Raw genomic sequence first — 26,901 nt, 5'->3', positions numbered from 1 at the left:
AAGGAAGAATATTGTCCCTTCGTGCTTTCCAGACTAAAAAAGGCAAAAGCAGTAAGCCTGTGTTTTCATCTCTGCTGTCTCTGGACTATATAGGCCTCCCTGTAACCGCCTCACAAAAGGCGTTTGTGGAGTGGAGGGAACGTGGACTTCCTCCACTTGTCCACCCTTTCTGCCTATGGAACAGCCTTCTATTCACTGAGGCCAGAACCACGCCTCGCATTGTCCTGTGTTCCTCACTGTGGCTGTAGGAGCTCTAGCGGCTCTAGAAAACTCAGTCTAAATATACCCAGGGCCCAAATCCTTCCACATGGATTGCACTTCCATTCAGTGCAGTCACCGCTTTTCCTATAAAATCTTCTGAGACACATGCAATTAGAAGTGACTTCTACCTCCCCTGTATCCCCAGGCTCCTGGCGTCATACCTTTCCTATTCTATGTCCTATACTCTTCCTGTGTCACAGTTATTTGTATAACAGTTGTACTGGCCTGTGAGCTTTTTGATAACAGGCTCCTATGCGTCTCGTTACTTTTTGTGACCTGGCACTGCCTTGGAAAGAATAAGCACTCAGTGAGTGTACTGAATTAAATGGAAGCATTCAGTCTGTTTGAATGACTGAGATACCTTATTTGCCTTCTCTTTTCTTACCATATTTCCAGCACATAGTTTTTTGTGTTTTCTTTTTTTTGAGTCTGCATTATGCTACTTTGCTTTAAAAAAAAAAAAAACACAACCTTTTTTTTAAAGTTTTTTTTTTTACATTTATTTTTGAGAAAGAGAGAGCACAAGCAAGGAAGGGGCAGAGAGAAAGTGGAGCAGAGGATCCAAAGAGGGCTCTGTACTGACAGCAGTGAGTCTAATGTGGGGCTTGAACCTACGAACTGTGAGATCATGACCTGAGCTGATGTCAGAAGCTCAACCAACTGAGCCACAAAGCGCCCCTTTTTGTGTTTTCTGGAATTGAAATTGAGAATATTGGGGGTGTTTAAGGTGGATGTTGGGGATTATAGTGAGGGTTATTATCAACAGCCAAGTGCAGACATAAGACAGTTCATCTGAGATGTGAATCTTAATTTACTCCTGCCAGCAATTGTCTGTGTTTCCCCCTCTTCTTGAACCCTGGCAACCACATATACCTTAACTTTAGTTTGCCCTTTGCTTAGGCAGGGTTGGCCAGCTGCTGAAGCAAAAGAACCAACAATTATTCAGTGCCTTAAATAATAAAGAGGTGTAATTTTCTGTCACGTAGCAGTCCAGTCATGCAGTCACCCAAAGGCTCAGGCTGGTTGCAGCTCTCCCGTCCATTAACAGGGACTCTAGTGGAACTGTCCTTTAAAGTCAAGAGCAAAGGAAGAGGGATCATGTAAGGATGCAGAAACATTTTGTGGAAGAGAGGAAAGACAATGAGATGGTCACATTGGACGTTCTCAATCTTCTACATGAAGCCAGGAGAACTCGGGAGACAGCAGACAGGATGAGTCCCTGTGGAAGCAGTGACTCCAAGATTGAAAAGAAGACCCTTTTCCAGGGAGGTCTGTGGCCTGGAGTAGCCAGCAGTCCCCCGTGGGACAGCCAGTGTCAACTACCAGAGCTGAGGGGCCAGAGCGACAAAGAGGAAGTGCAAGAGGCTGGGATCTAGGTGACAGGTGATGGTGGGGGATGTAGAGGAAAGATGAGGACTTGGGCAATGGGTCCTGGGCTTGGGGAACAGAGACAGGGCAGCTGGAATGTGGGGGGTTTGGAGCTGCCAGGATCAAATGACCAGAGTCCAGGAAGGTGTGTCATCTGCTGAAGGTGAAAGAGCAGGGGTGGAGCTAAGGCAAGAGGCCAGGGCTCAGGTGGCAGCTTGAAGGGGCTCGAACTTCAGGACGATCCATGCATTTCCTTCAGGCACCCTGTTCTGGATTTCTCTGAGCTTAATTCACTCCAAAGAAAGTTATTTCAAGTCCAAGTAGACCCTAGTGCAGTCACATTCCACATAAATGCTACAGAGACATTTTGATGTCAGAAAAATCACCTCTCTTTCCCCTTCATCCAAATCTTTCTCTTATGCATTCAAGAATGGCATAAATTCCAATAAGAAATGATTTTCTGAAAAGGCAAATCATTCTAAAATTATACTACACCCTGATGTTCAGTGGAGAGCAGTTGATAGAGTTTGCTCTCTTAAGAGTACTTCAGAGGACAGGATGTTGCTTTACACCACATTTGAAACAGGCTAAACAACCATAGGGTTGTGTGATGTCTACATGCTTTTATTTTTTTTATTTATATATATATTTTAATCTCTTTTTCAATACAAAGCCTTTGAGCATTTTCCCTCTGCCTGGAGCTCTGTCCCTGCAACAAGGAAGAAAAGGGACAAAATTTCTGCCTTCTGGGAGCTTACATTCTAATATCAGAAAATGGGGATGGGATCATTATGATGGCTGAACTATAAATTAGGATTAGAGGTATTTGCAACGAAGGCAAAAATAAAAAAGACACATTAAGGTTATATGTGTCTCACTCTCTGACTAAAGGAGGCATATTATTTTCTGGAAAGAGAGAAACTTTTCCCTAGACATTGCATTCTAGAAAGTTTTCATTGTATGCATTTCATTCATATCTGAAGAGTAATCAATGAGTAATATAATGGGTGACAGTTTTGAAAGAAATGCAGAAATGTGGCTCTTTCTTATAAAAAGTTCACATAAAACCTAAAGGAATACTATTGGCTAGTAATTCAGCAAGAGTTTGATAGGAAACTGCAATCATTATAAAGAAAAAAATATGCTTGAAAAAAGAGGGCAAAAATACCTAACTCTTTCTTTCTAGGTACTGACAGTCAATCAAAACATGTAAGAAAGGGAAAACAAGACCTATAAGATTCTAAGTGGGTTGAATGTAGAGAATAATGCCAAGTCATTCACTGGCACATACCATTTTGCTAAGGGAAGATGTATGGAGAGGCTGTATAATTGGATTCCCTAAACTTGAAGTGACACTGACCCTTCACTAAACCCTCCCAATGTCATTGTAAATTGGTTTGGAGTGTATGGAGAATAATCTGGAAGATGTGTAAGAGCCTTCTAAAATTGCTTAAGACTCTTAACTTGGCAATTCCACTTTGGGAAATCTCAAGGAAAAAAAAAAACTTTCCAGGTCAGGGTGGGAGGAGTCCAAATGAAGTATTCTGACAAAGGGAAGAGAGTAAGGGTGCTGGGATATGACCGCCAGAATATGAATTGTTTGTGAAACTTATACTTTGCAAAATTTGCAAGTTACTTAAACTCTCCAAGTCTCAATTTCCTCATCTGTAAAATAGGAATAAAAATAGAACCTGCCTCATTAGGTTGTTGTGATATTAAATGAGACGATGAATAAAAAGTTCTACTTACAGTGCCTGGGATCTAGGGAGCTCTTAATAAGTTTGGTAAGAATGATGATGATAATGATGATCTTGAAAATTTTTTAAGTCACTCACAGTCTCAAAGATATGAAAATAGCTAAGAAAATGTGTGGTATGTAAACTAAATGATATACTAGGTAGCTATTAAAATGACATGTGTGTAAACTACCTGTATAGTGCCCAGGACATGAACGACTTCTACATATTGATTATAACAAAGTAAGAAGACATATCTACGTTAAACATAATCCAACAGGGGTGCCTGGGGGGCTCAGTTGGTTAAGCATCTGACTTCAACTCAGGTCATGATCTCACTGTTTGTGAGTTTGAGCTTCACATCAGGCTCTGTGCTGACAGCTCAGAGTCTGGAGTCTGCCTCCGATTCTCTGTCTCCCTCTCTCTCTGCCCCTCCCCGACTTGTGCTTGCGTGCTCTCTCTCTCTCAAAAATAAATAAACATTAAATACATATATTAAAATATGTATCAGAATTTTTAAACATTTTTAATGTTTATTTTTATTTTTGAGAGAGAGAGAGACAGAGACAGAGCACAAGCAAGGGAGAGGCAGAGAGAGAGGGAGACACAGAATCCAAAGCAGGCTCCAGGCTCTGAGCTGTCAGCACAAAGCCTGACACAGTGCTTGAACCCACAAACCGTGAGGTCATGACCTAAAGTCAGATGCTCAACTGACTGAGCCACACAGGAGCCCCCTCAACAGACTTTTTAATAGAGTTTAATGATGTGTCAGTTTTCTGGCTATTGTTTCCAATGTTTCTAGTGTTCAAAATGAATTCTTTTTCAAATAAACCTAGTTCTCAGTGCCAAGAGATTAATTTCTTATTCTGAAAGAATCACATGCAATTATAGGAATCACTGTCTTATTTTATTGTGAAATACAAGACAAAGTTCCCCAAACAAAAATGTACAACTCAATGATTTATCAAAAAGTGAACACCAGTGTAATTAATTACCTACCATCCAAGCCGAGAAAATGACACGAGTATCCTCAGAACGCTCTCTCCTAATTACTGCTCTCTCTAAGCATGGATCCCAAAACACTGTAATTTTGCTTGCATTTTTACAAATTTGTAACTGAAATTAAACAATATATATTCCTTTGTGTGGCTTCTTTTACTCAACGTTATGTTTGTGAGATGCATCCCATTTATGTAGCTGGGGTTTGTTCATCTTCATTGTCATATGGTGTGCCATTGCAGCAAACACACCACAATATATCTATTCATTCTACTGTTGATTGACATTTGGTTTATGCAGATTGTATTTTCCAAAGATGGTCACAGACATATCTCTCAACATACGTGTTCTTCTTATAAGTGTCCTTGAAATTCCTCCTATTAAGAGGTGGAATCTATGTCCCCTCCCTTGGACTCTGGGTGAGCCTTTACTCTGCCTCTGCCAATACGCTACAGCAAAAATGATTTCTTAAGTCACTTCATAAAATATGTCCTGTACTTCTTCCATCTTGTTCTTTTGGGATGCTTGCACTTGGAACTCAACTACCATGCAGTGAGAAAGCCCAAGCTATAGCACAGAGAGGCTGCATTCAGGTGTTTGGGTCAATAGCCCCAGCTGAATTCCTATCAACAGCTGGTATCAACAGCCAGATGAGGGAGTGAAAAAGTCTTTAGATGACTCCAGCCCCTCACCACTGAGTCACAGCCTTTGAGCTTCCCAGCAAAGCCACAGACTTTGCAGAGCTGGAACAAGCAGTCTTCTCTAGATCATTTCTTTCTGAACTCAGGACTTACAGAATCCATAAGCATAACAAAATGATGGGAGTTTTATGTCTCTAAGTTTGGATTGTTTGAAAACACAGCAACAGTGTCTGGAACAGTATTGTATATAACTTTTAGATATTATAAATAAAATTTCATGCACATGAATTTCTTTGGGGAATAATAGAGGATCGTAGGTTGTGAATATCTTTAACTTTGGTGAATATTGCCAAAATTTTTCCAAAGCGGTTGTAGCAAGTTAGACTCCTACAATAGTATCTCATTATTGTCTTAATTTGCATTTCCCTAATTTCTAATGAGGGCTAGCATCTTAAATTATGCGTATTTGGCATTTTGGTCATTTGTCCCCCTTCAGTTCATCCTTTGGGATTGTAGCCATTTACATGCTGTTCTAATCCAAAATGAGATAGGAGGGTGAAAGATTTACCCTTGGGAATATTCTCCTACTCCCAGAGCTTAGAAATTCATAATTGTAAACCACCTGATAAAATACAAATCCTTGTGGCCAGGACAAGGCGATTAACTCTTCTGAACTCTGGGTTCCCAGATTTTGGGACAAACATGAGGATGTCGGTGCATTTTAACTGTAACTTTAGACCTTAACATCTGAGTCTTTGAGTTCCCCTGGAAGGATTAAGATGGTTTCTCTTCCCAGGAATTATTATCCATGGGATTCCAGTGAAGTTAGATCTCCAGGCTGCTCTTCTCTAAGATGTGAGACAAGCTTCTTCTTCCTAGCTATGACAGACCAACGGGAAAATGTGCTCACCTACCCCAATGTTTACTGCTGTCCAGACTCCCTAACATTCATTTTCTTTCTTTCTTCTCTTCCTCCCATTCATCTTTCTTCTTGCTTATGATTCCTTCACATTCCTAAATGACTTTCTCTCTTTCCCCAAACTAAAAATAAACACATTGTAATTAAACGCCCCCAATACAAAAATTCCACCCCCAAGCTTTTTTCTCTTAAGATTTTCAACCTAAAATACAAGAACATTTTTAGGGCCAGGAAATGCAAGAGACGAAAAAGAGTCAAAATATAGTGGGAGCAGGGCAGGGGTGCCTGGGTGGCTCAGTCAGTTAAGCATCCTACTCTTGGTTTCTGCTCAGGTCATGATCTCATGGTTTTGTGGGTTGGAGCCCCATCAGGCTCTGTGTTGACAATGCAGAGTCTGCTCGAGATTCTCTCTCTCCCTCTCTCTTTCTGCCCCTCCTGAACTCCGTGCTATCTCTGTCTCTCTCAAAATAAATAAATAAACTAAATATATGTATATGTGTGTGTGTGTGTGCGTGTGTGTGTGTGTGTGTGTGTGTGTGTGTAACATAGTGGGAGCATAATAAATGCTCCCAGAAAAGGGTTGCAGTTGGTTAGGAGGTAGGTGGGTAGGTGGTACTGATAAGCCTTTCTCCCGCAAGGCAACCTTGAAGTGCTTGGGTGCTCACAGAGCCCCTCACTGCCCCACCCCTAGCCTCCATAGGGAAAGCATTTTTAAGAGTCAGCACCCCACTGTGGGGGGGGGGGCGGAATGCTGTTTTATAATGCTAGAGAAGAGCTCAGAAATTCAGCTCTAATCACGCATTCAGAGAACAGTGTTGTGGCCACTCTGCAGGAGTTGGTCGCACCAACCCTGCCTATTGGCCAGCACAATCCAGAGTACACTGTGGAGAAAGAGCAAATTGCTTCTCTCCAGTGACCGCTTAATTAAAAAAAAAAAAAACTTTAACATTTACTTATTTCTGAGAGACACAGAGACAGAGCATGAGTGGGGGAGGGGCAGAGAGAGAAGGAGACAGAATCCGCAGCAGGCTCCAGGCTCTGAGCTGTCAGCACAGAGCCCGATGCGGGGCTGGAATCCACAAACTGTGAGATCATGACCTGAGCCAAAGTCAGAAGCTCAACCAAATGAGCTACCCAGGTGCCCCAGCATGATTGATACTTATACCTTTCTATCTTCTAGATCAGAAGTCATCTAGGGGGCGCCTGGGTGGCTTAGTCGGTTAAGCTTCCGACTTTCGCTTAGGTCATGATCTCGCAGTTCGTGGGTTCGGGCCCCGCGTCGGGCTCTGTGCTGACTGCCAGCTCAGAGCCTGGAGCCTGTTTCGGTCTGTGACTCCCTCTCTCTCTGACCCTCCCCTGCTCTCGCTGTCTCTCTCTCTCCTAGAAATAAATAAAACATAAAAAAATATATATATATATATTTAAAAAAAAAGAAGTCATCTAGGTGAGGGAGAATGAATAGGAGTAAGCCTCATGTAATTGTAAACCATCAGCCTAGAAAAACTGCAGAAGACTCTTTCCCACCTGAGTTGTTTGTTTAGCCTGATTTTGTGTGGTGTCACTTCAGTATGCCTGTGTAACCCACATGCTCATCATTTTCACTAACAAAGAAGTTTCACATTGCCTTCTATTGGTGCTTACGTAAATTATAAATACTAGCTTTTTTATTCAGTTTCTACAATGTAGCAGGCATAGTACTAGACATTTTGAATATATTATCATATTATCTCATGAAATTGCTAAAATAATCCCATGGGGAAAATGTTTCCATTATAAAGGCAATAATATTGAGGCTCAGGAGGACAGGATTCCAGTCCAGGTCCATTGACTAATAAATTCAAGATCTGAATGCTTCTATCAGTTAACCTATTCATGATGCATTGTTTTGGAAGCCTCTGGAGTCCATCCCACCCCACCCAAAGGTTGAGGTCATTGTCAAAGACTTCCTCCATTTAATAACATTCACCTTATCTGCCAATTTTTTTCTTACTTCACAAGGGCTCCTGCTTACTCATCTTTTATTTTCCCCATCAAATGATTCTTTTTATTTCAGTCCTAGAAAAAACCCGCTGGTGACGTGAGTCATTGTTGCAAGCCACTGTGACAATTCTCTGTGCTCCTCCTACAGAAACTGTTATCTAGCTCCTTGGGAAATTTTTTTCCATTTTCTCCAACTTGATTGTCCTTTCTCTGCCAAAGAATTTTCTGTTCCTACACAGTAGAGATTAGGGGAAATCTCCTCTAAACTCTCTCTTGGGTTCAGACAGAGCTGACAATATCTGAGCAGGTTTGGAACTCTTGGGAATGGTTTTTAGGGAGGGGATTTGCTTTAATGGTCCTTGCTTATTCCAGCCCCATCCCCACATCCAGGGCTTCTGCCCCCTCTTGATGGCCAAACACTGCCCTCTGGCTGCCCAGCAAAGCTTTGTTGGCAGGGCATGTTCAGTGCTTAGCTCATGGCCATTCCAAGTCATATATTCCAGATGTCATAGGTTGGTCAAGGTGTTTGCTGGAGGCAGTTAACTTGAGGACTGTTTATCAGATGAACCCTGGAGAGCTCCTGATCTCCTCCTTACCCTGGGTCCTTCCTGGCCTAGTTCTCTCTCTCTCCAGGCCTCAGTGCTAAGATGTTACCATAGGTCAGGTCCTGATGGAAACAATGGAATCAGTCTTGCTAAGGGTTGAGCTGTGTCCCCCACAAAATTCATGTGATGAAGCCCTCACCCCCAGTACCTTAGAATGTGATTGTATATGGAGACAGGGTCATTGTAGATGTAATTAGTTTCATTAAAGTTGGGTCATCCTGACATACGGTAGGCCCCTAATCCAATATGACAGGTGTCCTAACAAAAAATGCCTTGCGAAGAGATAGATACACAGGAAAAACACCATGTGAACACTGGAGTTATGCAGCCACAAGCCAATGAACTACCAGAAGCTTGGAGAAAGACCTGAAACAGATCCTTCCCTAGAGTCTCAGAGGCAGTGTGGCCCTGCTGACACCTTGATGTCAGACTTCCAGCCTCCATGACTATGAGACAATACATTTCCATTGTTTAAGCCACCCGGTTTGTGATATTTTGTTACAGCCTCTTGCCTTGTGTTCTCTCTCAGCTGGGGTTCTCCCAGTACTCAAGATGTATAAACTCAGAACTATAAGGGAGTTGGGTTTTGTTTCATACACTGACATCTTTACAGACTTGCTTTGTTTTTACCCATTATCTACACACACTGACACCTCCATTCTTCCTCAAGCCTCCACCAATAGCTCCAAAAACAGCTTTTACTTTTTGGCACCAAGGTAATGAAGAGGAGGGAAAATGGAAGCATGTACAAGAGATTCCTTCCCCAAAACATTATGTCAAATGAAATGAGCCAGACATAAAAGGACAAATATTGCTTGATCCCACTTATATGTGGTGCCTAGAATAGGCAAATTCTATTTGGAGCTCCAAGGGTTGGGCGAGGGAGGAATGTGGAGTTACTGTTTAATGGGTACAGAATTTAGGATGATGAAAAGTTCTGGAAATGGAGAGTGATGGTACGACATTGTGAATGGGCTTAATGCCACTGAATTGCACACTTAAACACATTTAAAAAATGGTTAAAATGGTAATCTTCATGTTGTGTATATTTTCATGCAATGGAAAAAAAATTACCAGAGGTAAAATCAGCATTTTTACTGATCCTACACAATTACAATTTTCTTTTCTGAGTTACTAAGATTAGTACCTTTGGGCAATTATGTAGGACAATTTGACTGATATTTGTACTGGTTGTTTTAATATAAATTCCCTGTTTTCTCTTAAAAAAAAAAAAAGAAGAGGGGGAATTCTGTTTTCAAACTTAGCTTCCTCTAACAGTGGCAATAATACCCCAAAGATTTTACTCTGTTAGCTTTCAGAGCCAGTCTTTTCAATTCCATCCCTGGAGGCAAAAAGACACGTGATGCCTGAAGGGGGACACAGGGAGTAGATGTGGGAGAATGTGGGATGGACAGGGACCTGGGCTTCAGGGTGCTGGCAGCTGCCAAGTCTTTCCCAAGCCTGTATCTTCTTTGACCTTTCTGACCTGCTGTTGACTCTCCCGACAGTCACACTGCTCAGGAGAGATGTGATTTTTCTGGGTCACCCATTGCTACTGTTATGCTGTCCACACCACACGCAGGACACTGGGCAGGCTGCAGGGGGAGCCCGTATGCAGACACAGAGGGCCGCCTCTTCAATCTGCCAGGCTCCCAAGGGACTGATCTCAGCGAGGGTCAAGCACCAATAGCCAGCTTTCTCTCCCACCACCGTTTGGTTGGAACAATTATTATTATACATTAAATTACAAAAAATATAAAGAAAACTAAGAGAAAGAAAGAACTCAAGGTGCCAGGTGACTGAAGAGAAAATGGTATAGTGGGTGCCATGGGCGGTCTAAATGCTGGGGAATGGGAGAAGGAAGGAGAACTAGAGAGTTTCCTCTACACATTAGTGTTGTACGTCTTCCAGGAAAAAACAAGGCGGGGGGGGGGGGTGGCAGTAATGTGTTGCAGTGCAGGAAAGGCTAAAATCATTGATTCCAGATAGTGGAGACTTAAAAGTGCAGGCAGTTTGATGTAAAACCAAGAGTGAGTGGACCTGAGGACCAGAAAGGAGGTATCAAGTGAGCAGAGGATGGTGGCAAAAGGGATGCCAGGTGGGCTGATGATGACACCTGAGACCATGGGCCATTCACAGTCTGGTTACTGTGTTTGATGGTGCCAAGCCAGATAATAATGAGACTTTCTTTATAACCACCTATCTTTACATAGCTTGCTCTCTGGATAGGGTCGTGACTTCTGTTGGCCTTAGCAGGTGTTGCCTGGGAGGCCTTTGGAGGCACAGTAAAGATTAAGAGCTCTGGATTTCTGGGAGAGATAAGATCCTTATCCTTAGGGAGGGAGTTTTCTTCTCCATTGCCTTTGGTTTTGTAAAGCAGTGGGAAGTTACCCAAGTGGGAGCACTGAGCTTTCTCATGTAGGACCTGTTACAGATCTAGCTTCAGTGATGGCTACATTAAAGGTAACACAGTCCCTCTCATTCTGTCCTATGCCGGCCACGCCCCCACAGCCTTCAGACAGCTCACATGCAAAGACTTTGGATTGCTAGTGACTTTTGTTCCTCATCCGCTCCCTTTCAACAAGGCAAAACTTTTAGTATATTTCAAAGGCAGCAGAAAGATAGCCACTCAACTACCTCCCAGTAACTCTAGGTCAGAGAAGGAATTTCATATAATAGGCTTAATGAGCTCAGAGATCAGGAGGGTCAACTGAACAAGTGAAAAGCAGAAACAACAGGAGTGCAGAGTAAGGGCAGCAGGTTGGGGGGGGCCGGGCACTGGGAATCTCCTAGACTAGAACTACTGAACTCAGTCAACAGATAATGGTATTACCTACTGGCACATAACAGTAGTAGTAATAACAATAATAATATAATACTTATATAGAATGTTCTTTACATATATTAACTTATATAATACAACAGTCCTGCAAGGTAGGTACTACCATAGTCCCCTTTTAAAGGTATAGGAAATGCAAGCACAGAAATTTTTAAGATGCAAATCAATAAAAAAGCAAGTTCCAAGAAGGCTAGGATTTGTCTTTTTTTATTTAAAAATTTTTAAAGGTTATTTATTTATTTTGAGAGAGAGTGTGCAATTGAGGGAGAAGCAGAGAGAAGGGAAGAGAGAAAATCCCAAACAGGCACAGTACTGTCAGCACAGAGCACAACACAAGGCTCAGTCCCACTACCTGTGAGATCCAGTCCTGAGCCGACATCAAGAGTCAGAGGATTAACCTACTGAGCCACCCAGGTGCCCCTATATTTTTAATTTAATTTTAATTCCAGTATGGTTAACATACAGTGTTTTATTAGTTTCAGGAGCATAATATAGTGATTCAATAATTCCATACATCACCCAGTGCTCATCACAACAAGTGCACTTTTTTTTAAGTGTATTTATTTATTTTGAGAGAGAGAGTGTGCAGGGCAGGATGGGAGGGGAGGAGTGGAGACAGAATCCCAAGCAAGCTAGAACTGGGGGCTCAAATTAATCATGAACCATGAGATCATGACCTGAACCAAAATCAAGAATTAGGAGCCTAACTGCTTAACTGCTTAGCTGACTGAGCCACCCAGGCACCCTGACAAGTGCATTTCTTAATCCTCCATCATCTATTTCACCTATCCCCCCAACCCACTTTTTCTCTGGTAACCATAAGTTTGCTCTGTTTCTTGGCTTGTTTCTCTCTCTTTCTCTTATTTTTTCCCCTTGCTCATTTGTTTTGTTTCTTAAATTCCACATATGAGTGAAATCAGATGGTGAGGGTCTTTCTCTGACTATTCACCACCACTATCCCAGTGCCTGGTACATAGTAGGTGTTCAATAATCATCTGTTAAATTAATAGTGAACTGGCCCAAGATCATGCAGATAACATAGCAGGGAAAGGACAGGAGTTGAGGTTTGATGGTTAATTACTGAATCAAACTGTCCTGGATGGACTTACAGGAGATGAGCTTTGTGTGTCTCTCTCAGCCTGAGTTACATCTGCTTGACAGACTCTGCCTTCACTCTCAAAGTTGGCTATCTGAGGAAACACTTCCTAACTCATTTTATGAGACCGACATCAATTACCCTAATACCCAAGGAGATAAAGACATTACAAAGAAGGAAAACTGAAGACCAATAAGTCTCATTAATATAGATGAAAAATTCCTCAAGAAAATATTAGCAAATTGAATCCAACAATGTATATAAAGAATTATACACCATGACTAACTGGATTTATTCCAGGTATGCAAAGCTGGTTCAACATTTAAAGATTAATCAATATAATCCACCACATCCACAGGCTAAAGAATAAAAAAAGTTATATCAACGGATGTAGAAAAAGCATTTAACAAAATCCATTCATGATAAAAACTCTCAGTAAGCTAGGATTACAGGGAAACTACTCCAACCCAATAAGGAATATCTACAAAATCCACAGCTTAGTTTCATCAGTGGTAACAAATGGCGGATATTGAAAATGGGGGAGGCTATATATGTGTAGAGGATAGGGGGGTTGTGGGAAATTTCTGTGCCTTCCTCCTAATTTTGCTGTGAACTTAAAACTGCTCTTAAAAAATTGAAGTCTATAAGTATGGCGATATCTTTCTAGATACAACATCTAAAATATGATCCATGAAGGAAATAATTGTTAAACTGGATTTTATTACAATTAAAAATAAAATTTTTAATTTTATTGTAAACAATGTAATGTTTGACAATGTCAAAAAAAATTGAAGACAAGCCACAACTGTTAGATAATATTTGCAAAAGATACATCTGATAAAAGACCATTATCCAAAAACAAAGAACACTTAAAACTCAACAGTAAGAAACAATCTGATGAAAAAATGGGCCAAAGACCTTAAAAGACCCCTCCCCCCAAATATACACAGACAGCAAATAAGCACATGACAAGATAATGCACATCACAGGTCATCAGGGAAATGCAAATTAAAACAACAATGAGATACCACGACACACAGAATTGCCAAAATCTGGAACACTGACACCACCACATGCTAGAAAGGATGCAGAGCAACAAAAACTCATTCATTATTGGTGGGAATGCAAACAGTACAGCCACTTCGGAAAGCAGTTTGGCAGTTTCTCACAAAACTGCTTTTACTATCTGGTCCAGTAATTGTGCACCTTGTTATTACCCAAAGGAGCTGAAAACTTATGTCCGCACGAAAACCTGCACATGGATGTTGTAGCAGCTTCAGTCATAATTGCCAAATCTTGAAAGCAACCAAGATGTCGTTCAGTGGGTGAATGGATAAAGAAACTGTGGTATATACAGACAATGGGATATTATTCAGCGCTAAAAAGAAATAAGGTATCAAGCAGTGAAAAGACATGGAGGAAACTTAAATGCATATTACTGAGTGAAAGAAGCCAGTCTGAAAAGGCTACATACCACATGGCTCCATTATACAGCATTGTAGAAAAGGCAAAATTATAGTGATAGTAAAAAGATCAGTGGTTGCCAGGGACTTGGGGGTAAGGAGGAAGGTCGAAGAGGTGTAGCACCGATGATTTCTCAGGGTGATGAAACTACTCTGTACAATAACTGTACTTGTGCATACATAACATTGTGCATTTATCAATTCTATAGGACTTTATAGCACAAAGAGTGAACCTTAATGTATGCAAACTTTTAAAAAATGATGTAGAAGTCAGGGGCTCCTAAGATGAAATCCAGAATGTGACAAAATAATCTAACTGTATTACAAATGTAGGAAATAGCTTCAGTGAAGGGAGTGGGGGTTTCGGTACTGATTCAGGTATCTTTGGAAATGAGTGGAGTCTGCAAGACGAACAGAAAATAAGTTGTACATAAATATTATACGGTGTTCATAGGAACTAGGAGGGGAGGATCCATGTAATAGTGGATAATCATGTTTAGTTAAACATGTGTAGTTTAATATAGATTCAAATGGTCACATATAGAACTATTTATAGACATGTCTATAGACACTTAGTTCACACACATCTATTTCTCTGCTCTGTAACCTGAGAGAACCTCAAAACATCCCAGTAGCAACAAATGTATCTAGCACCAGATCTTTATTTCTCATACTATTCCCTTCCTTTCCCTTCCCTTCCCTTCCCTTCCCTTCCCTTCCCTTCCCTTCCCTTCCCTTCCCTTTTCTTTATCCCCCACAAGGTAATGATTCCTGGGGCTCCTTGGGGAAATGGCTGATCCTAACCCTGGGGCAGGAAATATACAAGATAAGCCGGGGTCATTTTGCAGTTCCAAAAAAGTAAGGAAACACACACACATGCTAGAGATAAAAACCAAACTCCACAACAATGAGCTATGCCAAAGGGATACAGGGGTCAAACTGAAAGAGGTCCTAATGGCCAAGGTTGGAACAATTTGAGCAACGAAATAAAGTAGTACATTGGATTATAATGCAAAGAATAAAATAATTATCCACAAATCCATATTTATATAAAGAAATTATTGAGTAAATGAGAGGGAAGAGAGAAATCTCCTGGGCAGAAGAAATCCAAATGATTTATGTAGATACTCCACCCTCGAACTGAAAACATACTCCCCCTCCCTCAAGTGTAAGGACTTTCTTCAGAAAAGCACTGCACGGAAAGGAGGCACAAGAGTAACTTCAGTGGAGACACCTGACAAACACTACCTCAGCCAGGCGATCAAGGTCCACATCAACAGAGATCAGTCATTTGACAGCAAGTACCCCTAATATAATGAGAATGGCACTTACCTTTTTTGATCTTCCTCAATACTCATAAGCCCAGTCTAACCATTAGGAAAACATTATGGGCTCCTGGGTAGTTCAGCTCAGGTCATGATCCCAGAGTCCTGGGATGGAACTGCAAGGGGCTCCGTGCCGAGCAAGGAGGCTGTTTGGGATTCTCTCCCTCTCTCCCTCTCTCTCTCTCTCTCTCTCTCTCTCTGACTCTCTTGCCCTTTTCCCAACTTGCATGTGCCCAGGAGCACACTCTGTCTCAAAAAAAAAAAAAAAAAATCAGACAAATCCCATTTGAAGGAAAATCTACAAAATACCTGACTCCCCAAAATTTTCAAAGTTACCAAAAACAAGAAAAAAACTGAGAAACTGTCACAGCCAGGAGAAGGCCAAGGATATGTGGAAGCTAAATGTAAAGTGGAGACCTGGATGGGGTCCTGGAACAGGGAAAACCTGAAGAAATCTGAATACAGACTAGTTTTAGTTAATAATAACATATCAATATTGGTTAAACAACAAATATACAATATTAATGTAAGATGTTAATAATCAGGGAACTTGGGTGTAAGGCATATGAGGACTCTCTGTACTATCTTTGAAAGTTCTCTGTAAATCTAAGACTGCTCTAAAAAACAAAGTTAATTCAAGTGTATTTAAAAAATGGACTGCTATTCTGCCTTCCCAGATGCTCTACTCTTTGCAACCTGGGTGGGAAGAGGGAGGGAAGCTTTGCGGAGCACAGAGCTGGTGGTCTCCTGGGAACAGATTGAATTTCAGGTTACCGGTGTGAAAACCCCAGCCTGAACCCAGCGCCTTCCCCACACTGGCCGGGCTGGTGCGCATGCGGACGCAAGCACGCGCTCTCCACAGGCTGCGCGCAGAGCCCTGGCTGAGCGCTGCGGTCAGCCGTAGCCTGGGTCGCACGGTGCTGTCCCTGGCGTCTCTGGGCTGGGCTCTTCCTGGCCTGTCCTTCACGTCCCCATGGGTTTCCTTGTCTGGCTTTCTTAGGCTCTTGGTTCTAACTTTTCAAATCCCCAGCTCTCTCTAGAGGGTGCAGACTCACCACCCTACCGAGCAAAGCCCAGTCCTGAGAAAAATCTGGGTAAGGGTTGAGCTCAGAAGCTAGGGGCTCATGGTAAAAAGGAGGGGAAAGGGGGGCATCTTCTGTGCCCCAGTTCAAAGCCTCAGTTGGGAGGACACGCACTTCACTGCCTCCCAGGCGCATTGGGAGGGAGGGAGCCAGATAGCCAGCCTTCTAGAAACAGAGCGATAAGCGCAGGGATTTACAAGTGTTAAGCGAAGCGTCTGGGTGGGGAGAGCAGAATAACTACATAAAGTTATGAGGGTGAGGAGGGGTTGCAGAGTCAATGTCAAGCTTAGGAATACCCAGGGCATTGCAGATTCCCCATGTTTTTGTAGCAAGGAAACGGCTGACTTTAAACTAGGAGGCAAGTGTTGCCAGAGTGCGACTTTGGAGAGGTGGCGGCTAACAGCGCGCTCTGGAAAGCTGAGGGCTGGCATGAGATGGTGCTTGCTGGAGAGAGGGAAGATGCGAGACAGAACCCCACAGCCTACTAACAGATGCCACAGGGAGGGGTGGAAACAGCCTGGAACTGGTGTCATCTCCCCCAGTGAGTGCCAGAAACCCCCGGTGAGGCGTTAGACCGAAGCCGCCGCCTGGGCTCGGCACGGGTTGCGCCCTGTCCTCTCCAGCTTTACGCACGAGACTGTCTTGTCTTCTGGCCCCTTGAGGAGGGCAGGGGAATTCCAGCCACCTCTCCGGAGGACAGATCTTTTCCCACAGCCACTGGGCTTCATCCTAGGAGGTCCTGAGGGCAGAAGACGCCAGCAGTTAGGGCTCTGCAGCAGGGTGAGGGACAGGCTGGAAAGGCCACGGGTGGCCTGGAGAGGGGCGCGCAGCCTGGCTGGCGGGTGGCAAGACCTCTGAGTTAATGTATAATTTCGAGCAGATGGCGGGGGCTGGTGGCAGCCTGGGCCTAGCTAATGAGGGACAATTAGCCCCAAACCTGGAGGGGGAGGTTGAGAGAGTCAGACAGTGAGGGCAGATATTTGCTCCTCAAACAGTCTGGTGCGCTGGGGAGAGGGCTGAGTGGCTGAGCCTTTGGGCTGGCTAGGCCCCCCTGCCAGGGCCCTTCCTCTCTTTTCCCTCCCCCCATCATCTCTGGGTCGAAAGCCTCTGTTTGTTCAGACCCAAGAGCGCGTTGTAAAGGCGGGGGGAGAGGGTGGTTTATGGGGGAAATCGCTGCCACCACCATCTGCCAGGGCTTGTCCCTTCTCCCCCTGATACCCCTATCTCCACCCTCACGCAGCTGTCTATGAGAATAGCGGGTCAGGACCTGCAGGCTTGGGTCCCCAGATCAGGGGCACATGTGGGGGGAAGGGATGAGACCGTAAAGGAGGACTGAGAGCAGACCTACCACAGGACTTCCATGAGACCCTCTCTCACCCAGGCATGGCTGAGTAGAGGGAGCACCGGTCCCAGCTGCCCAAGGATTGAATGGTTTCTACAGGCACTTGCCTATGTGCTGCAGTCTCCCCCATGGCCCAGGGCTCTAGGCCAGCCTGAGGGTGCTGAAGGAGGCTGAAAAGGAGGGGAGTACATATGAGGGTAAGATAGAAAAGCCATTTCTGTGATACATTTGGCCCTGTTTTAAGAACAAGTGTTCCCAACCCTAGGATCAAGCTGAATGTAGAACATCCCACCCCATTCCTCCCCAAGACCTGAGCGCTGGCCAGCAAAATCCATTCTTCCACCCTCTGGGTCTAGTCTTATTGCCCTGCACCCTGCTTGCTTTCAGCCTGACTTCTGAGAGGGTTTTACCAAGTCCAAGGTATGGAATGGACCCAAAGGACTTTCCATGTTGAATCCTTCATGAAGGATCTGCCCAAGACTATGGTGGCCATGAAGCTTCCATCGCTAGGCTGTGTTTCATTTCCAGCATCCCACTCCACAAGAGCCACCTAGCCAGTTACTGGTTCCCCCACCGGTCCCGACAATGATCCAGATAGCCTTTGGTGTTCTCTATGGGAACAGGGGTGTCATTCATAACATAGAGTTAAAAAGCACCAAATCCCTAGTAGGTTGGAGCCTGATAACATCCAGAGATGGAAGAAGAAAAACAAAGCTGCATACCTCATAAACATCCCGCCTTCTTCCTAACTACGCTTAGAGGCTCATTACCACCACCACTGTTGCCAGGGTTCTCGAGTCGAAGGTGCCCCTATTTCTAGGCAAAAATTCACCCTTGGTGTCACTTCAGCCAAGGAGCCAACTGGAGCGCTGGTGAAGATGCTCTGTGGAGAGAGCTGGTGCTATATGACACATGCTTTTCTACATGTACCATCATTCTCTCAGAGAGTTAGGGGCCAACTCAGCCAGTATTCAGTATCCGTCTATATACCCATTTCTCTTTGATAGTAATACACACAAGACCCAGGAGTTGACCCCAGACCCCTGGCATGTGTTCTCTGGCTGGGAAGCCCTCTGTGGTTCTGGAAGTCACACTTGGGCTTCTGCGCATTCCAAGCCTTCAGGAGACAGTCTGAAATTCCCCCATTTCCATATTCTCCATTGCCTTCAGGAGTACTGGTCCCTAGATGGGTGCACTCCGGGTCCCGGGGACCTGCATGAGAGATGGCTCTGTACCTGCTTTATGGTGGCAGGTACACACTGGATGGGCTCTGAGGATTCCCATGGAAGGACAGAATGGGTCTTTGGCTGTGGTTTGCTCTGCCTTGGGGCCGGTGTCTGTCAGCCCCATGCACACCTCCCTCCTCCTCTCTCCTCTGCTCATGGCCTGTGACATCACTGGCTGCTCCCAGAAGGCTGCCCTCTGCTCCTGAGCACGGGCTCTCTGTAGCTCTGGACCCCCTGGCAAGACTGAAGCAGAAGCAGAGTGGAGTCTGTTGCTGGGACCAGACCACCATCACCCCTGGCACCTGCAGGGGGCTCAGGAGCCCAGCATAGGAGACTGAGACCCTCCCACTGAAGCTCCCACCTCATTGCCTCCACACAGGTAGCTCACCTACAGGCTCATTGTCTGCTCTGCCTCCCATGCTGTCTCCATGTCTTTGTGTGGCCAAGCCAACTTCTCTCCTCCTCTGTCTTTGCAGAGTAGCACCTTCCTGCCTCTCCAACTCCCTATCCTGCTTTCCCAACTTGTGAGCACCAGTTCTTTTATCAGACAAGTTATTATGAGTGCCAGGAAGGAGTGGGTGGCTGCTGGGAATGGGGTTTCTGTTTGTGCCTTTTGCATTTGGAGATGATTTAAGTTTGGATATGGAACCTGAGTCTCCACTTCTCCTCTGGGCTCTGGCCACTTAGAGGGGACACAGTCATTTCAAAGGCTTGGCTGATATCTTGAGCTCCCATATCCCACTGCCCTGGCAGAGCCCTTTACAATCCCAGCTTGACTCTCCTGTCTCCATTGCTTAGCTGGCAATCCCACATACAGAAGCAGGGTTGGGGGCTCCTTTGTGCCAACAATTAGAATTGGAAATTTTGTCTTCTGGTGAGGGACTGGCTTCTAACCCTTCCTGGAGGTTTATTCCCTGGGTGGTCCCTGATTTGTGGGAATGCCTCAGCTTTCTTTTTGGAAAGATCTCTGCCTTCTTTCCTGACTTTCTGGGAAGATGAGAACTTGAAGGGGAATGTGTCTCTACCCGTCTGGAGAGGAATAGTAGTAAAAAGTAGTAAAAGCCAGTTCAGCCACTGAGTTGAAAAGCAGCTCCGGGTGCCATAATCCATGAGTTCCTTGTTTCTCCTGTGCTTTTCTCCTCTTTCCGGCTGCACTGTGATCTCTTGGAGGACAAACCCTTGTTCCTTTTCTTTTCACTCCCTTAATCCTGAACAACCAGCAGTGTGCTGATGGTTAATACTTTATTCAGCAAATCATTGCAGATTAGTTAACTAGCCAAGATGACATAGTTATCACAGGAAAGTTCTATGCACAAGCTATTTCCTGGGGTCACCTCAGTCCTGCTGGGGTTCTAGGCATGAAAGGAGGTGGTTTCAACTCCTGTTGCTTGCTGATGAAAGCAAGAGAGACAAAGCATCCCTTGCTCCTCAGAGAGTCTCTTCTTCTCACAATTCTGTGTTAGTGACCATGCAGCTCTCTCCTGCTCCTCACTCTCTCCCTTCAACATGCTTTCTGCTAGTTCAATGAATGTCTGATCCCAGGGAATTGGTCTCTAAGAGTGAAGCTGCCTCACTGCGAGATCTAGAACTCTCCAGAGTTAGTAAGAACCAATGACCCCAGCAGGTTAGAGATGCATCTTCTGAGAGAAGCCAGTAATTCATGCTTGTTCATCAATACTTCCAGTGTGTGGGACCAGAACCTTGAAGGGTGGGGTGGAAATGAGCCCCTGTGTTTCCCCAGAGGTTTCTGGAGAGTACAAAAAAAAAATCAGGAGGAAGACCCTCTCCTGAAGTTTTCTGAGGAAAGCTTTCTGGTAAGTGGTTTGGAGAAACTAATCTTAATAGCTTCCTGATAGTGAAGGCAGAGTCTTGAACCTGGTCTCTAGCCTCAGACCAGGGCAATTGGGATCTTTGGTCACTGATGCCCTCTTCTGGCTGGGCAGAATATTCCAAGTTTTGGGGTTTGACCCTACTGAGACTAAACTTAGGAGGCCCAAGTGCTAAGAAGGCTTTTGAGGGATCAGAGACCACAGCTGTCCATTTGCAAAAGGGAAAGCCTGAGCATTTGGAAGCATAAGCCTTTTCCACCTCCCCGAGCTCTTATAATGTATGCGTGAGCAATGAGAACCCTCTCACCCTCCAGACCCTTATCAGGCCATCCAGAAAGATCCAGTCCTCTGTTGGCCCTGTGATGTTTTAGTTCCTCACAGAAGGGCATAAGTAAAGAGAATTTGGATTTTCTCAGCAAACCTTCTGGCAGCTTTTAGAAACGTGGCCCTCTATCACAAAACACTCTAACCCAAGACCCTTCTGAGCAAGAGACTTCACCCAAATAACCTCGATCATTGTAGACTGAGCTCCAAGACCAAAGAAGGAGCTCCCAGGAGGAACCCCTCTCCCCAGTCTTCCCAGTTCCTGTCCTTCTGTGAGAAGTGTCAGCCTGGAACATGCAACAGGATGGTAAGACACCTGGGAGAAGTGAGAAGAACAGGTTGGTGCAAGGAGGGAAGGAATATCTCAGGGTCCTGCTTCCATCTGCATGGTTTCCTGCCCTTGGCCAGTGTTCTGCGGGAGCTCGGTTCAGTCACCCCTCCCTGCTCCGCTCTGCTTCCCTTAGATCACTAGGGTCAGCACAAATGGCCCCAAAGCAATGACTCACCTATGAGCCACCTCCTAAAGAAAGTGGGAACCAGGGGACCCTGGGAGCAGAAGGGGAGCAGTCCCCTGGGGAGGGGACTTTCTCTGTGGTAGGAAACCAGACTGGAGGGGCCTGAGTAACTCCCAGCCCCCTTCAAGAGGGTCCTCCTTGCCACAGGTGGGATGGGGAGGGGGAGATGTGTCAATGCCTCCTTCTCATGCTCAGGGATCAGCAGTGTGAATCAACTGGGGGGGCTTTTTGTGAACGGCCGGCCCCTGCCCCTGAACACCCGGCAGCAGATTGTGAGGCTGGCAGTCAGCGGGATGCGGCCCTGTGACATCTCACGGAGCCTTAAGGTAGTGTGCTTTACCCGGTGATGGGGACAAGGAGCTGGACAAAGCACCCTCTTAAGGCACGTCTGAGGCTGTTGCAGACTCTGAGGGCTGTTGGGGGTTGGGCTACTTCCTAGAAAACCCTCTTGGGGTCTGGGATGGGGAGCTTCAGGCTCCCAAAGGTGAGGCTGAATTCTTAACTCTGCAGCCTGGTCCACTAAGTCTCACTTTGCCTTGGAGCCTCCTGCTGCCCCAGGGACACTCACCCTCTGCCCATATACCTTACCTGTCCCTGCTTCTCTCCTGATCCAGGTATCTAATGGCTGTGTGAGCAAGATCCTAGCCCGTTACTACCGCACAGGTGTCTTGGAGCCCAAGGGGATTGGGGGAAGCAAGCCCCGTCTGGCCACACCCCCTGTGGTGGCTCGAATTGCCCAGCTGAAGGGTGAGTGCCCTGCCCTCTTTGCCTGGGAGATCCAACGCCAGCTCTGTGCTGAAGGGCTTTGCACCCAGGACAAGACTCCGAGTGTAAGTGCTCTCCCCTCCCTGTACCAGGGCTGGTGAACAGGCTGTCTATGAAGAAGATCCCTTACTTGGCAATGAGGCCATTTCAGGCTGGCGGGGCAGGGTTGCTGGGCCCCCTTCTGAAAAGTGGGAGTGGTGAGACAGGAGAGAAGAAGAAAGTGGGGGAAGAGAGGAGGCCTCCCTGGGAAAGATGTGTGGGCCCGGAGAGAGGAGAGAAAGGCTACTGGGGAAATATCCTCAGGTTACAACCCTGGATCTGTGCACCATCTCCCCACTCAACATCCTGATACCCCCAGGTCTCCTCCATCAACCGAGTCCTGAGGGCGCTACAGGAGGACCACCGACTGCCTTGGGCACAGCTCAGGACGCCAGGTGGGTTTTGGAGCTGCAGACGTAGGCATTTTACAGGAATGATCAGAGCAAATGGAAGCATCTTACAGTTTGCAAAGCCCTTTCTTGTTGTTTCCTGGATCACCCTCACTCACAAGACAATAAGGAGGGCCTGGCTAGGAGGCTTGCTCTCTTCTGGCAGAAGAGAACTGAAGCTTAGAGAAGAGAAATGGCTTACCCAAGGTTACCAGCTAGTTGTTGGCTGGTCCTGGAACAGAACTCAGGTCCTCTGGCCCCTAGGTTCACAGGATCTGCTGAGGAAACGGCGGGGCCAGACTTCCCACACCCTCCCTATGCCTCATGCACAGCTCTCAGAGTGCCCTTCATGTTCTGTGGGATCATGCAAACCTGGACCAGCCTTGCTGCTGTTTCCCCAAACACTAAGCATGCACTCGACCATGGCATTGGGAATGCCTCCCACAAAGTGCCCGCTTAGTAACCTCCAAGAAACTGTGAATGCCCTATGAGCATGGTTCTGCTCTTGTATCCACGTTGTCCCTTATCCACAGCCCCAGGGCCTTGGGAACCTCATCTGATGAGAAGAATCACCATCACAAACCACAACAAGCCATTGTTCCCCTTTACAGATGTTGTGACTCCAATTCCTCACACTCCCCATAGTGGGTGTGAGGTTCCCCGTGGTCCCCACCCAGGGACTGGCCACCGGAATCGGACCATCTTCTCTCCGGGCCAAGCTGAGGCGCTGGAGAAAGGTGCCAGGGCTGGGGCAGACAGCAGGTGAAAGGGTGCTTGGTGTGACATATGTCATGGCCTGTGGGCAAAGGCTGAGAAGTGGAGGCTGTGGGTAGCCCCGCTTTAGGGAGGAAGGTAGTTTAAGGTCATAACAGGTGGAAGTAGGGCCTGAGGGGGAGACCCATGCCTTGCTCCTCTCCCCATAACCTTACTATTTGAGCCTTGATCTCTGTAGAGTTCCAGCGTGGGCAGTATCCTGATTCAGTGGCCCGTGGAAAGCTGGCTGCTGCCACCTCTCTGCCTGAGGACACGGTGAGGGTGAGTGAACTCTGCCACACAAGGTGCACAAAATACAAGAACAAAGACTCTGTGCTGAGGTGGCTTTGGGTTCTGGTGAGGTGGGGATGGGATGAAAAAAGTGGAAAAAGATTTGTTTATAGAAAAAAATCAGACATAAGACCCTCCTTGTTCTCCTTCTGCTGATTGCTCTCCTCTCTTCTCTACTCCAAGCCTTTGAAGTGAGGAAGGGGACAGAGAATAAAGGCCAGAACAGAGAGGGAGGACATCAGGTCTGAGGAAGGGTCTGCGCTCTGAGTCCAGACCAGAAACATGTGATAAGAGCAGTAGGTGCCAGGAAGTGAAGAGCACAGCCAGCTACACTATTCTGCTCTCCCTCAGGTCTGGTTTTCCAACCGAAGAGCCAAATGGCGCCGACAAGAGAAGCTCAAGTGGGAAATGCAGATTCCAGGTCATTTCCCTGCACATCCATCCTTCTGTCCATCTACTCATCTACCTACCCATCCTTCCATCCATCCATGTGTGCATGGATATATCCATGCATCCACTCACCTATCCATCCATCTACTCACCCATCTGTCCATCCATCCACCCAACCACCTGTTCATCCACCCACTTACCTATCCACTTCTCCATCCATCCATCCATCCATCCATCCATCCATCCACCCACCAAACATTTAGTTGGCATCTCCCATGTGCCAGACCCTGTGTTAGATGCTCGGCATTCAGAGTCTCTGGTCTTTAGGTCGGCACTACCCCCAGTTTACCATCCCTGATCTTTAATCCTTCTTCCCCAGTCTCCCAAGGCTCTGCCTTGGGAAGGAAGGCAGTTTAGGGTTATAGCATCCATCTCCTCCCATCCCTGCCAGAAGTTGCCATCTTTCTTAGAACCTCCCTGCTTCTCACCACTACTCTCTGTTCCCCAGACCTATTCCTCCTTCTGAGTGGATCTACTCTCACCTTGTAGGTGCTTCCCATGTACCGACTGTGTCCAATGCCTCCCCTGGGATCATCTCTGCACAGGTATCCAGCAAGAGAGGGAAGTTCATCAATTGGGAAGACATGAGACTCACTGCTTCTCCCAATTCCTGATGCTCCTGGTTCCTACAATACACACTTCAGAAAACACCATGCTCTTAGTCTACTATGTGAATGGTGCCCTCTAGAGTTGTGCAGGAGACAGTCGGAGGCAGGGGGGCAGCCTTGGGGCCCCAGTTCTGCTAAATAGGAGGCATCACTGACAGCCGAGGATCCCCTCTTGCTTTTTGTAGCAGCTCCCTGGGAGTGTGCCCTCAGCCGTCCTGCCTACCCTGGAATCCTTGGGTCCCTCCTGCTATCAGCTGTGCTGGGGGACAGCACCAGACAGGTGTCTGAATGACAACTCACCCCAAGCCTCTCTCAAGCCCTGCTGTGGTAAGAATCCACAGGCCAGGCCTCACCCTGTGGGGTGTGGGGAAGGCTTACTCCTTGACCCTCAAGAGGGCATGGATCTCCAGTTGGGGTTATCAAAGGAACTTTGATACAGCTTTCTTCATTCTTTGCATGGCCTACAAGTTGGACATTAGCCCCTCATGCGTCTATAGTTCCACTGACAGACATAGCAGGAAAGGGGATTGGGATTGGGATGTGAGTATATATATCCAGGGTAGAGAACTGATATCTGTCCCTCTCCACACCAGTGACTTTGGGAGGTGGGGTGACAGCAACAAATCCAAACTCACCCTCTCTCTGTCCCTGCAGGCCACCTGTCTCCTGCAGCTGAACTCCCTGGATTCAGTACTGCTTTGCCATCCTTACCCTTCCTTCCACTGCCTCCATGGCCAGTCTTGGTGCCCCTGTGGCCTTGCTCTGGTCCAGCTCCCCACTCCTGCAAGGCCTGGAATGAGGGAGGAGGGCCAGAGTGGAAAGGAGATGGGGTGGGGAGGATCTAAGATCGTCCTGCCCAAGCAGACTACAGGTTCCTTCTTGTGACTCTTCCTCCTCATCTGTGGACCTGGTCTGGTCCTGCCTCGCTGCCCCTCCTATGTGGCACCTGGTTGGAGGACCTGGGAAAGCCATGCGCACCTACTTCTCACACCGGTCTTGAATGGCCTCTAGTTGGCAGGAATAAAAACTTTTTTTTTAAATTAGCAGTACTTCCTGTTTGTTTTTCCCATGAATATTCATACACCCACCCCTGCTTTTAATAACGATATAGTTTGCTCTCTATCATCTATCTAGCTGTCTTTTATCCTCCTCTCTTCCAATCTATGTATCTATCTGTGTGATCTATTTATATATATATAACTATGTATGCATTTAGCTGTCATCTACTTAATGTATCTATATGTTTATGTAACTATCTACCCAATCTGTCTAATCTATACAGTCATCTACTTGTGTGTATATATATAGATATATATATCTACATATGTATTTGGACACTCATACACCAACATTATGTCCCCCCTCCCCCCCTCACACACTAATAGTACATCATGGCATGTCACTCTTAAGTCCCAACAGGTATCTCCAAAAATAAGGAACGTTTCTTTCATAACTACAACACCATTACCACATCTAAGAAAATTTACAATAATTCCTTTATCTAAGAAAATAGACATTACTTCCTTAATCGCATGTGTATTTTTTGCAAAGCAGCAGGATGGAAATGGCATTTTTCATATTCTGTTTGTCCCTTCATACATACTCCTGGGGCATATTTGCTTGCTTCTTCTTGGCAGTAAGTTTTAAATCTTCTCAGTTTTGTCTCCCTGCAAAAAAAAATCTGGCTCCCCCTGGGAAGCCTTAGTATGCAGGGAAAGAGGGGGAATATGAGGAGAATGGGATGGAGACAGTGATATTTTGAATGGGGATGGGCTCATCCCTCCAAATTCTTTCCCATTTGAAGAGCCAGGGATGGAATAATGGCTGATGGTGCAAAGCAGGATAAAAGGAGTGGGGTGAAGTTTGTTGTCTCTCATCTGGGAGGGCTACTCATCCAGAAGTTATCTTAATCAAATACTCTGGAGCTGTGCTCTTCAATAAGTAGCCACCAACCACACGTGGCTATTTTAATGTGATTAAAATTAAGTCAAATGCTGGGACACCTGGGTGGCTCAGTCGGTTAACCAACTGACATCTGGTGGTTCACTAATGTGAA

General features: G+C 45.7%; 1 protein-coding gene across 1 annotated transcript; it reads left to right on the top strand.

Moving 5' to 3' along the window:
- Positions 1-14,696: 14,696 nt before the first annotated feature.
- On the top strand, positions 14,697-25,644 carry PAX4 (paired box 4). The gene is given in 15 exon segments (XM_039243020.1): positions 14,697-14,765; positions 16,024-16,209; positions 16,888-17,094; positions 18,185-18,322; positions 18,827-18,908; positions 21,746-21,876; positions 22,165-22,380; positions 22,674-22,749; positions 23,355-23,480; positions 23,696-23,778; positions 24,139-24,208; positions 24,727-24,782; positions 25,031-25,201; positions 25,518-25,571; positions 25,573-25,644. Coding segments are annotated over 15 exon segments (1,737 nt in total).
- The last annotated feature ends 1,257 nt before the right edge of the window (positions 25,645-26,901 follow it).

The sequence above is a fragment of the Hyaena hyaena genome, unplaced genomic scaffold (assembly GCF_003009895.1).
Source record: "Hyaena hyaena isolate Hyena2069 unplaced genomic scaffold, ASM300989v1 scaffold_8, whole genome shotgun sequence".
Lineage (NCBI taxonomy): Eukaryota > Metazoa > Chordata > Mammalia > Carnivora > Hyaenidae > Hyaena > Hyaena hyaena.
The sequence above is the reverse complement of the archived record's forward strand: the minus strand, read 5'-3'. Positions and strand labels throughout refer to the sequence as shown.